Genomic DNA, 18,236 nt, shown 5'->3' with positions numbered 1-18,236 from the left:
GCGCAAAACCCCTTTTTAGCACCTGCTATTTGGGATGTTAGTAAATCAGCCCCGTGAAAATCTACGCATCTAGTGCACTCCAAATCTATTGGCTCAAGTGTGATATATATTTATGTTTATATTAATATTGTACAAGTGAATGCATTTATTGTGACTTCTGGGGTTGATAGTAGATGTCGGAGATTGAACCATGTTAATTTTAAAACGTAAATCAAGACAGGTCGATCAACAATTAAAAAGATGCTGCTCACCTCTCTGAGTGCCTCAAAGTGTTCTGGTTTTGGAGCCATTCGCAAGTCCGATCCCACCTCGCTCGTCCCAGGCCCGCCTCCGCTTGGTGAACTGGGCCACCGCAAGACAACAACCAATAAATGTCACAGGTGAGTATTTGTTTTTGAGATTTGCCACCTGAAACCGGCTTTGGGGGCTGACTTTTTAAAATCTCTTTTAAAAAAAAACGTACATAAACCACAAATGCCAGTGTTGGAAAGTCCTCAATATATCAAAATCAAATTGTGTGACCTAAGAATAATGAGATTCAAAAGCCCCCCCCCCCCAAAAAAAAAAGAAAAAAAGTGTGTGTCACTATAAAAGCTTACTACAGGCAGCCTAAAGTGCAAAACTTGTGTGGTCAAATCTGCTGATGTGTTTACTTTCAGTTTAAAGAGCTTTGTGCGTTTGTTATCAAAGATTCGCAGTTGCCGAAAGACGCGTGACTGTTGTGATTCTGCAACCCGACAGCTTTCTGGAGCGAGGGGGAACTCGGCTGATTTACGAGGCGTGTTGAAATCCCATAATAAGGCCGTAATTCAGAGTAAACATTTGCGTTGTGCTGACAGTGGGGCGGCCGTAGACGGGTGTGGGCTAATAATGGATTCTGACAGGCCGTCACTGGAACTAATGACGCCTTTATTGCTGCTCACTTTTGCTGCAACGCGGCGTGGCAAAGTGCTGCAGTTTTCGTGGGTTAATTGCCGAGGACCACTAAAAGTGTCAAGTGATGGATGTTCCCCCTCGGGGGGTGCGCAAGCGGGCCCGGAAATGGATGCTCGCGCTGCCCATCGCGGGAAGATGAGGAGGCCTTTGGGAGTCACTTTCTATTACTATGAGTTAAGTTTTTATTAAATATGTGTATTTTCACAGTTAACATTATTTATATGGATGCAATATCAATTTTATGCACTAAAGCAGCAGCAAAGCAGTGCTTGACTAGTTTTATGGTTAATTATGGAGAAACAATGACTATGATCATAACAATTAAGGTTAGCAGGTTAGGAAATAAAGGATTAAGGGTTACGAGTAGGTTAAGAGTTAGAGTTTGTGGGTAACGATTAGGAGATTAGGGGTTCGGGGGTTTGAGTTAAGTGGTTTGGGTTCGATTTGGCCATTACAATTTTTTTTTATTTAAACCTTTGTTTTTAATGAAAAATTATCCAGGGAAATGTGGATGACAGGGCCTTAGGGGGTTAGGGGTAGGCTGGGGTTGGTTCGGGGATAGGCTTAGAATTACTGGGTGGAGGTCAGGTGTATTGAGGGTTTAAATCACAGGGTTGGCATTTGGGGGCTTGATTTAGGGTCATGTGGTAAGGACGAGCGCTAGTGTTAGGAAGTTATGTAAGGGAGTCCGGGCATTTGGTGGTAGGATTGGGCACAGAAGGGGTTTGGGTTGTATTAGCTAAAAACGTAGTGCCCTAATGGTGGCATGGGCACAAGACACCAAGTATAATTTAATATCTAAAATAATTCCCTTTAAAAGATACATATTTTAAAAAAAATAATAATAATAATTTAAGATGAAGAGGGAAAATATATTAAAATCTTCCTTTAAAAAATAAAATACATAAAAATAATCCGATAAAAAGACAGTGAAAAAGGGTGAGCTGTGGGCATCAAGAAATGTGGGTTCTGTGGTCTCTCCGTTCGTCTCACCTCTTTAAAAATAATAATAATAAAAGACAGTCAAGGCTATAATACATCTAAAACTGTAAGTGTTTTTTATCAAAACTATTTAATCATGGTACATGACCACACAGACACGCTCATGGTTAGTAAAACAAGTGCTTGAAGTGCTTGAAAAAATAATCAAATCACAAAAAAAGTGTGGTTATGGGTTAGGTTTGGTTTAGGGTTAGCATTAAATCTGGGTTGAAATTAGATTTAATGGGTCGCTGATAGAGTGAGATTCACTAAATCTCTCGTTCCTCCTTTGCTCATGAAAGAATTTGAGAGAGCCGGAAAAAACATTCAATAAGGCAGTAGCAAAGAGACAATCAACCCCACACCACCACCCCCCACACATCTCCCAAACTCCCGAGACCCCCTCCAGTACTCCTGCAGGATATCAGGCAGGGGGCCCCCGTAGGATTCACGCCTGTTAAGAGGGGCTCTTAAGCACATTAAGCAAGCTCGTTTCTGCGCCAAGGAAAAGACCGAATATCAGAAGGTCGGGAGGAGGAACAGAGGGTGGCCTGAAGGGCTGAAGAAATGACATGCTTCTTCCCCCATCTGGCCCCTTCTCAAGCTAGTCGGATAAACTATAAATGACAAAGATGATCATAATGCCCCATTGTGCCACCAAGTGTTTATGTTTCTGTAAAGCGCAGATCTGTTTATTTACGCTGTCTCCACATGACGCAAGATTTGAAGGCAGACCGTGCACAACCGTCACAAAGCTGCCCGGAACACAAACATGGACGCATACAACATTGTGGAGCGATCACGTCAGTCTACTGGAGCGCTAATCGTTGCTGATGACGCCGTCTCCACGCAACGCAACGTTATGAGAACACTGGGTGGAAGAAGTATATTGCATATGTTCTGCAGCCACACAAACATGGACGCAACATTGTGGAGCGACCACATCAGAGTCTACTTAAAAAAACGAATCATGGTCAGAGACTCTGCTCTTCATATGTCTAAGATTTGAGGCATATTGCGTCTGATAAATTGTGTAGCTCCCTGCAACTTGAACATGAACATGCACAACATTGTGGAGCAGGCTCATGTCAGACCCTAGCGCTAAACTTTAAGGCTAATTATCATTAAAGATGTCATCTCCACATAACCTACAATTTTGAGGCAATCTAGGTGGAACAGATAAACAAATAAACATAAACATTGAGGCACACAACATTGTGGAACAAACATCTCAGAACTTCAACATTATTCACAGTTAAAGACTCCCAGCTCCACATAACTAAGATTTGAGGCAGACGAGGTGTAATCAAACTGTGTTGCTCCCTGGAACACTAACATGGACATGCATAACATTGTGGAGTGACATGTCTGACTCTACTGGAACACTAACCGTCGTTAAAGACGCTGTCTCAACACCACATAAGATTTGAGGCAAACTGCGGTGTAACAAATAAGTTGCATAGCTGCCCCAAACACAAACATGGATACATACAACATTGCCGAGGGACCACGTCACCCACTCTGGCACACTTGACAACAGGAATCATCCGAGGAATGTTTTTTTCCCTTCACAATGAAACATCTCGAGGCTCGTCAACCCCCCCCCACACACACACACCCCTTCCATCATCTTCCCCGTCTCTCCGTGTAAGCCGATACCCGTTTCAAGTGGGTTACTCATGTCCAGCACATCCACACAAAGCCCGGATAAAATAAACACGCCGCGTCAGATATCTTGGAAAGAATCTGTCATGGCTTTTCGGGGCTAATCACCTCCAGAAGGACCCGGACTCGAAACCCCCTGAAACGTTAACCCCTGTTGGGCAGAGCGTGGCGGGCCGAGCCAGGTCTGGCTGCCTCCTCAGGCCTCGGGCACTGGGGGGAGATCCGGACGAGGAGGAGGAGGGGGAGGAAGGTGGGGTGCCTTCCACAGGTCACGGCCAGGGGTGCACCAGGGAAGGTCGGTCTGGGTCCATTAAGGATCACAGCACTGGGAGCGAGTCATTGACACACCATTGGCTTAGTGCAGTGATTCCCAACCACTGTGCTGGGAAAGTCTCCGATTTTGCTTAATTGGTAAGACATTTATTATTTAATTATTACAAATGATGTATTTTGCTTCATCTATCGATGCATTGGCGGATAGTGAAATAAAGAACAGTAAACTGCTCTCCCACTAGATGGCAGAAGATAGACTGTAATTAACCTGCACCTGTTGCAATTCATACAGCAGAATAATAAATAATAGCTCTGTGGGAGGCCAAGATTTCACATCAAGTTGATAAAATTGTGAGTCAAAAGTCACAATTTGGTACATTGCATATTTTTCCAAAAATCTATACTATTGTTGAAAATGGCTTGCCCCCCAAAAAATTGGTCAAAATTGGTAAAAAAAAATACAGTGGTGCCTTGATATACGAGTTTATTTTGCTCTGTGACCATGCTCGTAACTGAAAACACTCATATCTCAAATCATCTTTCCCCAGTGAAATTCATGGATATAGCATTGAGCACTAAGGAAAATAGCACTCGATAATATTGTACTTTATATATATTTTTAAAATAATAACAATGAGTAATAACATAATTTAATATAAAGTAAATACCTAAACAGTTTGTCCATCATCATTTAATGCTGCACTTCAATTCATTGTGCTGCTCCATCTGTGCTCTTTGGTCAACAAGAGGCAGTATAATACAGATGATTAGCATGTCAATGCCGTTTTCCATTGTAGATAGCAATAAGCTAGCACGGCCTTTCTTGAGGCTTTGGCTTTGTTATACTCATTTTATGTTTCGTTGGACAGTAAACTTGAACTGTGACTGGTATTAAACAGCGTGAAGACTCTTTTTTAATGAGTTCACTATTTGCCAAACTGCTGTTTACTGTAAAGTGAGTTGAATTGAGTTCACTGTCAGCATACGGCGCTCGTGACTTAAATTTGTGCTCGCAAGTCAAAGCAAAAAATCCACCGCATGACAATTCCTAACTCGAAAAACTCATAATTGGGCTTTGAGAGTGCCGTCCCGTCTCAATACCCACCCGCAAAGTGAAAATAAAGTTTGCTGCTGGACATGTGCACACCAAAGCAAAAGGTGGCACCATTAACTAATTTGCTCCCAAAAACATATGAATATGTTCTATTTTAAACATTACCATGCTCCCAAAGATGTATTTATAAGTTTTTTTCAATGTTTTTTTTTATGCTACAGCATACAGAAGGCTTTGATGCGGCCTCAGAACTGAAGAGAATGGTTGAAGAAATGGTAGTTATTCTAAAAAAACGGCCAGCAGGTGGCAGCAGAGTATAAGAGATCAACCAGGGCCATGTTGCAACAAAGCTCATTTACCCACAGTTTTAAACAGATTTGTGAATAATGATGAAACTTAGCTCTATTCTAATGCTAATTGCTGCTAAACGATAACAGATGGAAATACACCTTCTTGTATTCTGTGGGCCTTGCAAAATCTGTCAAAATCCAGTAAAACAGCCGAGAGCGAAGGGGGTTGTGCTTTAGTGAAAATGGCTGGGAGTGAATGAGTTAAGTGGACGCTTTTATGTCCGGTCTGAGCGGTGCTCTCTGGATGAGATGATATATGCCCACTCGCACTCTGCTATAACTCATTACTCTCTCATCCCTCCAGCTTCTTCTCTGCCTCTGAAGTCTGGCTGCCAATGTCACAATGTCAAACCATCTCGCCACCTCAGGGCAGGCCAAAGAGGCCAAGGGAGAAATGTCTCTTGGTGAACTTCCTCAAAGCCTGTCATGCTTATTTTGCAGGATCTCCGTATAAAAGGCTTTCTGGATATTTTGCAATGTGAGATTTCACTCGGCTGTATTAAAATCACTTTTATAGGTCATCAAATGATCTTATAGCTGGATTGCTTTGTCATTAACTCATTCACTGCCATTGACGGCTATAGATGTCAAAAATTCATTTGAACTATTTCTATTAGTTTAACATTTTTATGTTTATGTATGTTTATGAAAACTTAGATTTTTTTAATTGTATATTTAGAACAGATATAAAATTTGTGATTAATCGTGAGTTAACTAGTGAAGTCATGCAATTAATTACGATAAGAAAATGGAATCGCCTGATGCCCCAAATTTTTTATAATCTTTGGGGTTTTTTTATCGTGTCAAGCGATTAAATGTTTTTAATTGTAATTAATCGCATGACTTCAATAGTTAACCCACGATTAATTGCAAATGTTATATCTGTTCTAAATGTACAATAAAAAAAAAAATCTAGGTTTTCATACTTTGTTAACAAGTGGGAAAAATGTTAAATAGAAATAATTCTAATTAATTTTTTACATCTATAGCCGTCAATGGCAACGAATGAGTTAATATCTTGTGGTGTAGGCCCACCCCTTCTTTAACCCTTTAAAGCCAAACGCATCATATTAAATACAAGACATTTTGAGCCCTCTATTTCATGAGTATAATATTTGTTTCTTATTAAAACCCTGACGTATATGATGACACATGCAATGCACGGATAATCCATTAGAGGGCAGCATCACACAGCTGATAGCTTTTTCAGCGACCTTGCAGGATCGCCCAAATTGAGAAAGGAGAGACACCTATACTTAATTAATAGTGGGAAATGTTCTTTCTGATTTTTGAAAATACTAATATGTTTGATATGTCTGTTTATTATTATATTTTTGATAGTTATAAATGCACAAATTTAAAGCATTGTGACCGGATGTATCAAATATGACACAAATCAAAAGTCATATGTGGAAGTTGATTTTCAGAAAACAATTTTTTTGTATGTTCTAAAGGACAAATAAATACTTTATTTACAAAGAATCTGAATTTTCTCTGATATATTTCATGGTTCCGGCTTTATAGGGTTAAACAATGACAGGTATGGACGTACTGCCGTTAACAGCCAAGTCTTACCCCTTGTAGAACTTCTGCTGCGTCGTGCCAGCCTGTTTGGAGCCTCCAGCTGGTAGGTGGTAAGTGGTGGGGTTCTCCAGGCCTCCAGATGCCTTGATGGACCTGCAGTGGGAGGGCGGGAGGAGGTTAAATCAGGCCTAAAAAAAAAAAAGCAGAGAACCGCAACCTCACTTCTGGGAAGTATGAGAGCACGGCTCTGGTTGCCACCACGAGTTATACTCGACAAAGACCTGGCCGGCGTCGGGGCGGGATGACAAGACGACGTGCCGATCAAAGGGTTGGACTACCGTTAGAGCGGCGCGGAAGGGCCACGTCAACCTGGACCGCACGAAACCCCAGACGACGACGACACGAGACTTGTCCTTTCCCGTAAACGCAGCTCAATAAGAAGCGACAGAGTCTGGCTTCTGCTGTGCGTTACGGCTCGTTAGCGCACGCGAACTGGAAAGGTGCTCTGCTGTCAAAGCGCAGCCCAAGGAACAAACAGGACCATCAAACCGAGCAACGTTTTGGGTTTGTTTTTTTTCTTTTTAGGAAATGCCGTCAGGGGTAGTTAGTGTTAAGGAGACATATTATGCAATTTTTTTTTCCACAAGACATGTCAAAATAGATCAAGTATCAAGAATTACAGCACATTTTCTTTGAACCCTCTTTTTATAACACTACAGAAATGAGACAGTTGTGAGTGGGGTGTTTTGTCTTGAGCTTACGATTTATTACAAAGCTTACAAGTTACACACCTGTGCTTTTCCGTTGGGATTTCATCTTCTGGGCTCTCCTCAGCATCAGCTCAGCAGTGTGCCTGTTTGTGAACCCCCTAAAGGCATCAAATAATTCAAAAATCTTAGGGGGGAAAAAGAGCATTATATATGTGTTCTTAAAAGTAATATGGAACTGTGAACAATGGAATATGTCATCATTTAAATTTGTAATTGAAAGGGACTGAGAATGGAACCATGTGGGACCCCACATAGTGAAGATTCTGACGATTCTATTACTGCTTCTTGTTAGTTCCCATGTGACCTTGTTAATCTTCATCATGAGACAATTTACCATTCCTCCAGAATTCTTTCTGATCTCTCAGAGAAGTCGCTTGCCAGGGAAGTTGAAGGATACTTTTTCCTAAAGCAAAAAAAGGATATAATTTCCTCATTTACAATTCCAGAGTTAATGGTCAGAAATCATAAGTGGCGATAAACTTGATCAACTGCTCCGTTAGCTTCTGGCATTAGCATTGCACACGGCTCGCGGGCAGGTGTCCATCTTACCTATTGGAGCTCTGTGGTGAAAGCCTCTCACGTTCTTTGACTTCCCAGGCTTGCGTAAGCCTCCGTGTGGGCAGAGGTGGTAGAACCCACTGGGAATGTTCCGGATAGAAGCCTGGGAGCTAGAATGCAAACAATACTTACTACGTCAGGCCGTAAAAGCAGCCGGGCCGTTTCAGCCGGACCCGAACAGCGCACATGATGTACAGCGCAAGCGAGCCAAAGTAAAGATCCAACGGGAGGTAAATGAAGGCAGAGAAAACAAAGAAATGTGAAAAATGACATCAGGCCTCAAGGAAAAAAAAAAGCCAGCTTGTTTTTCCAGAGAACACATTTGAAGATCAATCAGCGACAGGCGGAAAGGAATCCCCTGTGGGGGGGGCGATAAAAGCCGTGACAAAAGGACAGCGAATCACTCTGACATGACAAGGACAGTACGTAGGCATAAGGAAAGAACTGCAACGATGTGTGCAATCTTACCTGCCAAAACAATGGCGGCGTGGACTCTGAAGAACATCTGGCAGGTGCACCCTCACATAAAGTCCAGCCTTGCTCCAGCATTGCCTTTTGATATAGACAGAAAATACACTTTATTGGATATTTGGAGCTAGGTTCTAGGTCCTGTTTATTATATTTATTTTTTTTAATTATTTTTTTCTGTGTGGATGGATGCATAGCTCCATTACTTAGTCAGATGGTGTAGTGTAGTGGCTATGAAGAATTGTGGATGGCCACAAACAGTAGCTTTGTTACCTTTATTACCACACATCAGATGATCTAATTTTGCGGCAAAGAGAAAATTAGGGTTACACATCGTTATATTACTTAGCAGACGGTCTACTTAAGCGTCCAAGAATAATTCAATGATTGAGATCACTATGTGGATCGCTGCATAGCTTTCCGAATTTGCCAGTTAGTCGATTAAAGCATTCAAGAATCAAGATAGATTCAAGTAGCGATGCTACAGCCACATAGCTATATCTGTTATTGAGTTAGTCTACTTTCGTGTCCAACAATTATTCATGGATTAAAAAAACACTATGCAGAGAGTCGCATAGCTTTTTGAGTTCTAAACACAATGTGGATGGCCACTCTAAGAAAATTTGGGTCAAATGTTTTGTTTGTTTTTATTTGTTCATTTTTCCTTTCGGACAATCATAGAGACAATTTACAACATTCTCTTTTCACATACAATTACACCCGTAATGAAAGACCCATTTCTTGACTCAAAGTTGGGTCAAATCCACCCAAGTAGAGAATGGGTCCATTTTTGACCCAACTGTTTTTAGAGTGTACTAACTGTAGCTTTATTTGTCCGTGAGATGTTCTACTGTAGTGACCAAAAATTATTCTGGGATTATTAATTGGTCAGACGACCTACAACAGTGTCAAAAGTATATCCAGGGACTAAAATGAATATGTTGATGAATGCATAGCTTCATGAACTCATCACACGCTCTACCCTAGCGTCCAACAATAGTTTAGATATCCATTTTGAGTTTCTGTTCTGTGATTTGAGAGTTTTTTTGTGAGTGTGTCTTAGCAAAATATTTACATACGCACCTCGTCCAGGAGAAACTCCTCCATGTCCACCACCTCAGAGGCACCGTCGTCACCTTGCAGTGATGTGACGGCGGCAAGAGCAGCCGTCAGCCTCCTCCTCAAGGTGAAGCCTCGCCATTGCGCCTGGATGTGGAGCAAAACGTTTTTGTTTTTTTTAATGCTCTATGAATCACAGCGCTAAAATACTGTGCGCTAGCTCATTCCAGAGATAAAACATGTTAATGTTACCCTGTTTTTTTTGTTTTTTTCCCTGAACTCTGCATGACTTCGGGTTGCTCCAAGACAAATGGAGCTCCAGTGTGCCTCTAAATCCTATGAGTCCCCCGTGGGAATTGTGGGGGAACAGGGGGACTCCTACTACTACACTTCTTTGGAATTTGATAAATCACTATGTACCTTCCCAACACATGGATGTGCACACATTTGTGAGTTTTTATGCATTAAGAAAAGACACTGAAATGTAATAAAACATTTTCACATAAAAATATGACATAATTGTGGTAAGTGCTGATTTTTTTCCATAAAAAAAATACAACATTACAATAAAAAACTAAATTATTGTAAGACTTAGAAAGAAATGACATTTCTTAAAGTTCACAACTTTTTTTCTCACAAAAATACCTTATTTTTGAATGATTACAAGTTTTTAAAAAATACAACTAGTTTTGTGAGATAGCCGCTTTATTCTTGTAAAATTGTACCTTTAAAAAAAAAATCTATATAGCAACATACTCTTCTTGTAAGATTTTTACTCTCATAGAAAAAAAGACTTTCTTGTAAAAATAAAACTTGTATCTTTTTAAAATATAACTTTTTAAATATTTTCTCTTTTCCTTGTAAAAACACACGCACGCACGCACGCACGCACGCACGCACACGTATCGTACCTCAAAGGACCCATTTGACACGTTGTGTGTTAAATAATAGATCTGCAGGAAGTGTTGAATTGCACGCTTTTTACAATAAAAGCCCCGTGGAGGATTAGCGCAACAAGGCAGCAAGGCACGTAGGAGGCCCACAAGATAGCCAACCAGTGAAGAACATCTCGACGAGGGTTCCGAATTGGGGGTGCGTCGCATTAAAAGTGAAATACTGCAGTTATCTAGAATACTTTACCAATCATTCATTTCCATGTGTTTTAATCATCAAATAATGCCTTTATTGGCTATAAACTGAGGGAGGTGGTGTTGAAGGCCAACTCAATCAGTCCAAAAAGATCCTGGCGTCACGTGACTTCCTCTTGAATCTGAACACGCCACCCTGCGGCAAGAAAGTATTGGCGCAGCGTTAATGGGCTACAATGGCGTGGAGGGCGAAAACTAGCGTTTATCTGTCTACTTTCCTGCCCTTTGATGAAAAGGACATGATATACATGCGCAAGGTGGACATGTTGGATTGCCGATGAAGTGTCAGGAGGATTTTTTTTTCTTTCAACTTGGCGACGCTCCCAACGTAAAACGGTGAGTGCTTTCAAATCTGATCGTACAAATGCTTTACAAGTTTGTACAATCCGGATTTATTTTCCCTTTATGTGTGGCTCAAAATGCAATCGACGTTCACGCATGTCTTGGCAGTGTTATTTATGTACGTTAGAAACTCCGCAGCCGCCGTCATTTATTCCGCAAAAAGTCTTCTTTATGGTGTTGGTCAGTTATTAAATTCAACTGTGTGCTATCGATTAAATCGTAGCAGCACAAAGGAATGAAACTGATTATTTCTCCCACATTTTGCATGTGGTAACAGTTAGCATCTGCTGATTTAGCCACCAAGTGCAACATTGGCTACGCATTGGTTCCTCTTTTGCAGAGGTGGCAAATCCGGGTCCAAAAAGTAAAAAGCCTGCCACAGTTTGGCTTTAGCCCCTTGTGCTAGCTAGCTAGCTAGCTCCTTAGCAGGTAAACAAGCACCTGGGGAGCTAGCTAGGGAGCTCGTTAGCTAGCACCTGGGGCTAAAGCCAAACTGTGGCAGGGTTTTTACTTCCTGGACCTGGATTTGCCACATCTGCTCTTTTGGTAGCCTGGATCATGCGGGATCCTTTTTTTTTTTTTTGGTGCCTCTTCTCGTTGTGGCAGCTGGTCCACAACAGCTGTCAATCATTGTTAAGGTGTGGTGTTTGCCGTTTACTCAAAGTGGCAGACGCGTTTTCTATGCTGCCAAAACGGCCATTTTGGGACACGCGACGTCAACGTCAGGTTCTCTATTGTGGTAGGTGCGTGGCTACAAACGTTTGGGAATGTTTGTTCGATTATGTCCAGTAGGTTTACCTGGATGACAGTTGCTGCTTGGTGCTGGGCAATATTGCTCCTCAGCACAGCAGACTCGGGGTTCTCCTCATCTGCTGCTTTTCCTCCTCCAACTTCTGGCGCAACAGTACTGCTGATGGAAAACGGAAAAATTGAGAGAAGAAATTCCTCTAAAAATACGAACCCGTCTGTATATTTAGTGGGACAAGCGGTTTCATTGTGACTGTTATTTGTAGTGTCTGCAAAATTCCGCCGACTAACAAACTGCGATCCAAATGATGCATTTCCACGTTTGGCGGAGCGGACAAACTGAAAAGCGAATGACCTTTTGAAGTCCCAGTCTTGATGGTATGACGTCATTTGCACACCGCTCCTTGATCCGTCACAAAATGATGTCGCACTGCCGCTGCCGGAAGCAATGGGTGAAACCCCGTCAGGAGTTTCCTCCAAGGTTGCCTGGCGGGCGGATGTCTGCCCCATGTGGGCACATTCTAAGGCATGTCGCTGCTCCTCGGCCAGGCGCAAATCTTCCATCAAGTGTCCGCAGCAAAGTTTGATGCCGTCCAGCGGGCGCGAAGATTTGCTGTTGATAAGCAACATTTTTATACACTGCTAGGCTAGCACTGCTAGCACATATAGCATCTTCCACTAGTACATCTTATTGATAGTATTGATACTCACAAAACTAGTAGTATATCCATAAATAAAATGTTTATAAGTATTTTATTATATCTTTTCATGGGAGATCACTGAAGTAAAGGCACGTTGCTACAATGTACAGTTAAGTTGCCAGTATACAGAAGAGTTTTTGCGCCTTCCGGACCCAATCCAGCCATTTTTTTTTTTGCACCCTGGCTTAGCTTCTGCACAAAGAGAAGCAGCATTTACAACACTACACTACTAAATAACTACATTTATTGTTCCTGCCATTAGAGACCAAACCGGTGGCAACAAAAGTGAGTAAACCCCTAACAGAAAGTGTCCAAATTGGGTTCAATTAGCTATTTTCCCTCCCCACTCTTGATCGCTACAGCAAGGGTAACAAACCTTTTTGAAACCGAGAGCTATTTCTTGGGTACTGATTCATGTGAACGGCTACCAGTTTGATTTCTAAAATAACAAATGTGTTGAAATTGTGGTCTTGCACACAAAATTGACCTTTGAATATATATATATATATATATATATATATATATATATATATATTAGGGGTGTGAATTGCCTAGTACTTGGCGATTCAATTCGTATCACGATTCATAGGTCCCGATACGAATCTATAAATTGATTATTGCGATTTTTTTGTTTTTTACTCAAATTTAGAAAATACTCATCAGTAAACTTGTACACTGTAAGATTTGTATGAAAATTTATTTATTTATCTGAAAATTTAATTAACAAACAGGTTGCAGTTTGTTTCATGTTTGAACAGCACTGAAATCAAATATTAAGGCTTAATGTTCCATTAATATAACATTCTTTCATGCTTAATGTGTGAATCCTAACCTTAAGTAAGACGTTTTGTTAAATATTCCCATAAAAAAAAATTCGTTTAAAAATCGATTCGGCCGCATATCGAATCGATTCAAGAATTGCGCACTGTAATATCGCGATATATTGCCGAATCGATTTTTTCCAACACCCCTAATATATATATATATATATATATTAGAGGCATCCCATGGGTGAACAATTTTTAAAACAGGCCTGCGGGCTACTCATGTGGTCTTTGGATGGGGTTACCTGGTGCCCACGGGCCAGTTTGGCGACCCCGAGTCTAAGGCATGTCCCCACTTATGTACAAATGATGTCATTTTCCTAAGAACCGAACCTCATTATAAACCGAGCACCTCCTTTACTTGTAATAGTTGCGACTAACATCAGACACACTTTAACTTTATTGCGGACCTCCAAGTGAGGGTATGTGTGTCCCCTCACATCAGATACTGACTCTTTCATTTAGGGGATTTAGTGGCTACAAAGCCACCTCAATGAAAACTTAATGAATCCATTAGCAGCGTGTCTCTGATCCCCAATTTTTGCCCTCCAGCCTGGAGGGCCCTTCTAGGCTAGCAGGCCAATAACCCGTAGACCACGTCCCTCTCTACAAAGACCTGCCTCTTCCCTCACAGTGGGACAAAGAGGGGGAGGGGTCTGGAGGTCCGAAGGGATGCGACCCCGGTAACCCCAACTCCTTTACCTGCTGGTTCACTCCGGGGTCACTCTGAGAATGGAAAAGACTGTTCCACTCAAGGTTTACGTATAAAAAACGTCTTCCAGTCTTAATAAGTGATCATTAAACGTCCAGAGGAGTACAGTGCAACGTGAGTAGCGCCCCATGGCATGTTAGAAAGAAAATTTGCCCCCCACAACAGCAGTTTCACGCAAAATTGGTTGGACATGTTTATCATAACAGGAAGTATGAAAAAGTCTCAAGGACTCATGTCTGAAATTGAACAGGAAGTTGTTCATTTAGGTTTGAAGCAGCCATTTTAGGGGCAAATTCACAGGCTTTTACTTTGACAAAGTCTTAGAGAACCCCTTTCAACATCTACGTGGGTTGACAGATAAAACGGTCATCGGAGGGAAAACAGAACTATGACGTGGCCAGTAACAAAAATGAGTTTAACACACCTGACCTACAGCATCTTACGTTGGCAGAGCATGGTGTTAAAATGTTTTGAGGATTTTAGGAAAGTAAAGAAAGAAGAGAGCTCCTGACACCAATTGCACAGATATATTAGAAATAGACCGATTATCGGCCGGGCTGATTATCGATGCAGATATTTGGCATTTTGACAAATAATTTTAAAATAATTGTCTTTTTTGACGGCTGATGAAGCTGGTGTCTCACTGAGCGGTGAATGTTTGCGAACGTAGCGAATTGAGGGTTTTCATCAGATTTGGAAGATGTTCACAGTTTTCACTTGTCGTAAAGACATTTCGATTTGAGCATATTCAGACCGTTTTTAACTGTCTGCAAAGATCTTTTGAAAGCTTTTATGAACACTGACAAAAAAAACAAAATTAGCTACAGTCGCATGCATTTGTTGCTCAGTGAGGGAACTTTTCATTTATGGATTTATTTAAATTTCCACTATATAAAAAAATGATGCTGACACTGGGAACGCCCTACATTTTTTTTTTTTATGATTTAAAAAATAAATAAGAAATTCTGTTAAAATCCTGGAAAACTTCATTTACAATAGAAAACTTTAGGGAATTATTTAAGCTGTGAATTAAAAGAAAAAGCAAATTTTGACGCTAATATTTTCTCTTTTACTGCAAATGAACATCGGCTTGAAATATCGATTATCGGTCTCCTTGACTACTAATAATCGGTATCAGTATTGGCCTTGGAGAAAAAGGTATCACTCGACTATCACTACACATAATTGGGTGGACATGTCTATCATAACAGGACGCACAAAACAGAATTCAACAGGAAGTCTTGCCATTTTAGGTTAATTCTAGGGCTTGTACTACAAAACTCCTAATCAACCGCAAAACTGATTAACAATTGAACAATCACAATTGCTCACGCACCCCCACAGATACGCGCAGTAGAATCTGGGAACTCCTGATCTACTTTTCACGAGAACAACCTTTTTGCGAACCTTGCGCCTTCTAGTTTTACACGCCTTCCCCGCATTTTTCAAGTATCGGTCCAACATATTGGATCACTTTGCAGCAGTCTTGCGCGCACCGACTTTTAAAAGTAAAAGTGATATTGTCTGCGAGCGCTCTTTCATCCTGCATCCTGTCGGGCAAAGTTGTGAAATCGTACCCCCGCCAGACCCCATGGTTCCTCCACCTCTACTGGACGGCCATGTGGGCAATGCGCTCAAGCTCGTCGAAGCCTTGCAGTGACACCGGGTCAGGCCAGAGGTTAAATGGCGGCGCTGTTCTCTGCAAAGACCACAAACGGGCTCATTGTCCAGCGGCCTGAGGGGAGCGGAGGGCGCACTGGGAGGGGTGACCAACGCCACCGGGCCTCCCTCAAGCCGCAGCAGTCCTCAGCGTGACCCGTGGGAGTCGTCGACGTCACTTTTCATCTTTTGTGCGGCGTAATTTGGACGGGTCACGAAGACCAGCGGAAAGTTGACCGCCGTTTTTAAAGCCTTGGTGGTCCGAGGAGCACCGCGGGCCGGCGACGTGGAAGACCTTGTGAAAATAGATGAACGTTGTCTTAAGGCTCGCTACACCCTGTGCATCAGACATAACAAGAAGGTAACCCGACATTCCTGACCGGCTCGTGGGTCTCTCAAGATGAGAATAAAAAGATAAGGTGTCCTTTGTGCCACCCAGTTTGTTTGTCGCTTGCTGACCTATTTGATCGTCTGCTAAAGTCAGATACCAAATGATCGCTTTTAAATCTCGGCGTGTCAACATTAGCGCGTTCATTTGGAGTCAATTTAAAGTTCCTTTAACGCCACCAAATTGTTTAATGCGCGATTAATGACCACCCTTATTTGGAAAGCCTGCACTCTAAAAACAGTTGGGTCAAAAATAACCCAACAATGGGTCAAAAATGGACTGATCCTCTTCTCTGAGTCAAAAAAAGTGTCTTTCAGCGTAAAACAAATCATAAAGTTGGGTGAAATTGACCCATCAAGTGGATCGGTCCTTTTTTTTTTTTATTATCCATAATTGGGTTACTTTTGACCCAACTGTTTTTAGAGTGTGTACTGGGGGAATTCCAGTCGCAACACGTCCACGCCAAAATTTTTGTGGAGATTGGGGTCAATTATTTACAATTTAAAAAATGTTAAAAAGTTATTTCATGTTAAAGATTAGATAGCTTAGCCTCTTAATATGAAAAAAAATGCACCGTCTTACAAATGCAATTATGCCATCTAGTGGCAGAAATACGACCTCAACGCAAATTAATATCACTCTTTTTTTACAGTACATCTTTAATTTAATTTTAGCTAAATTTTATGAATTATTATATAATTACTGTATCAATGACCAAAAAATGGCACCATATTTTGATTAGTTTAACATTTTTTTCCACTTTCATGCTTACAAGAGTATGAAAACTTAGAAAAAAATATTTTATTGTACATGAAAACAGATATAAAATTTGCAATTAATTGTGAGTTAACTATTGAAGTCATGTGATTGATTACAATCAAAAATTGTAATCGCCTAACACCCCTACAAAATCCAATAAAAGGTTTATACTCCACGGCGACAAGGGTCAGCATACTTCTCGGAAGTAAATGTTGGAATCCCAACTAACTCATGATAGAACATTATTTTTATTATTATTGCGATATTTTACCAACATTTATAAGAATATCCCACATGCTACAAATATTATTGATATATTGGGAGGAAAGCATCTATGATACTTTCAAGATATCCACAGTACTGTATCCAAAAAGGGAACACTTTTAGAAAGACTTTTTGTGTATTAGTATTAAAACAAAGTACTGGCGATAGGCTCAATTCTCGACATTAGCTTCCTATTTTATACTTCAAATTTGGTAGCAATTGCCTCTTCAAACCACAATGGCAGCCTTACTGTCTTTCCAGGCAAGGCCAGCATCTGCATTGACATAAGAATCATTTAGAATCTACCTGAGCTGCTCGATGTGCTGCTGCTGTAAATCGCTAATCTGCTGACGTTGCGTCCGGATCAAGCTGAGGAGACCGTCTGAGGCAGAGTGGATCTGCCTAGCAACAGCCGAGTCCGTCAGGTGGACGTCTGCAACTGTCCCATCGATCATCCTCAAACTGGACACCGCTGCCTGTAGCGTGCATCTGGCAACAAGAGAAAACTTGGTCATCGATCTATGCTGGTGAAAATGTACGTATTTTAGGGGATCGGAAAATTACCCCCCAAAACTCACATGACATGATGTGTCTATTAGGGACGTAACGATATCCAAACATCATGATATGAAGGTCACGATACGATAATTATCACAATATTGTGGGGAGGTTGGCGATATAAATAAATTCACAAAATTGGAGAAAAAAAACGAGGTCATACTGACAAAAACACAATATTGTGCTTTTGTACATAACGGCAATGCATATAAACAACCTATTAACTCATTCACTGCCATTGACGATTATAGACGTAAAAAATTCATGTGAACTATTTCTATTAGTGTAACACTTTTTTCACGCCATTAAATTTATTATGAAAACCTAGAATTTTTTTTATTGTACATTTATAAGAGATATCAAATTATCATGCGATTAATTATGATTAAATGGCCCTTATTTTATTTTATTTTTTTATTAGGCCCATCAGGCACTAGTTAACTAACGATTAATCCATAATTTTATAGCTTTTCTAAATTTACAATTAAACATTTTT

The 18,236-nt window shown here is 40.9% G+C and overlaps 1 protein-coding gene across 5 annotated transcripts in view; it reads right to left on the bottom strand.

Moving 5' to 3' along the window:
• lrriq1 (leucine-rich repeats and IQ motif containing 1) overlaps window positions 1–18,236 on the bottom strand; it is a 38,579-nt gene that overhangs the window by 5,299 nt on the left and 15,044 nt on the right. For 2 of the 5 annotated variants that reach the window (XM_086074437.1, XM_086074439.1), the window contains exons 14-23: window positions 17,489–17,671; window positions 12,231–12,488; window positions 11,927–12,038; window positions 9,663–9,785; window positions 8,580–8,663; window positions 8,103–8,221; window positions 7,888–7,956; window positions 7,575–7,651; window positions 6,835–6,936; window positions 252–342 (exon numbers count right to left, since the gene is read on the bottom strand). In XM_086074437.1, coding sequence (XP_085930563.1) covers window positions 252–342; window positions 6,835–6,936; window positions 7,575–7,651; window positions 7,888–7,956; window positions 8,103–8,221; window positions 8,580–8,663; window positions 9,663–9,785; window positions 11,927–12,038; window positions 12,231–12,488; window positions 17,489–17,671 — 1,218 coding nt within the window. The remainder of the gene's footprint in view (window positions 1–251; window positions 343–6,834; window positions 6,937–7,574; window positions 7,652–7,887; window positions 7,957–8,102; window positions 8,222–8,579; window positions 8,664–9,662; window positions 9,786–11,926; window positions 12,039–12,230; window positions 12,489–17,488; window positions 17,672–18,236) is intronic. The other 3 variants (XM_086074438.1, XM_086074440.1, XM_086074441.1) reach the window with 3 other exon arrangements.

Source organism: Leptonotus elevatus, chromosome 4 (assembly GCF_054856555.1).
Source record: "Leptonotus elevatus isolate MCC_2025b chromosome 4, RoL_Lele_1.0, whole genome shotgun sequence".
NCBI lineage: Eukaryota > Metazoa > Chordata > Actinopteri > Syngnathiformes > Syngnathidae > Leptonotus > Leptonotus elevatus.
Note: the sequence above shows the minus strand (reverse complement) of the source record. Positions and strands in the feature narration are given on the sequence as shown.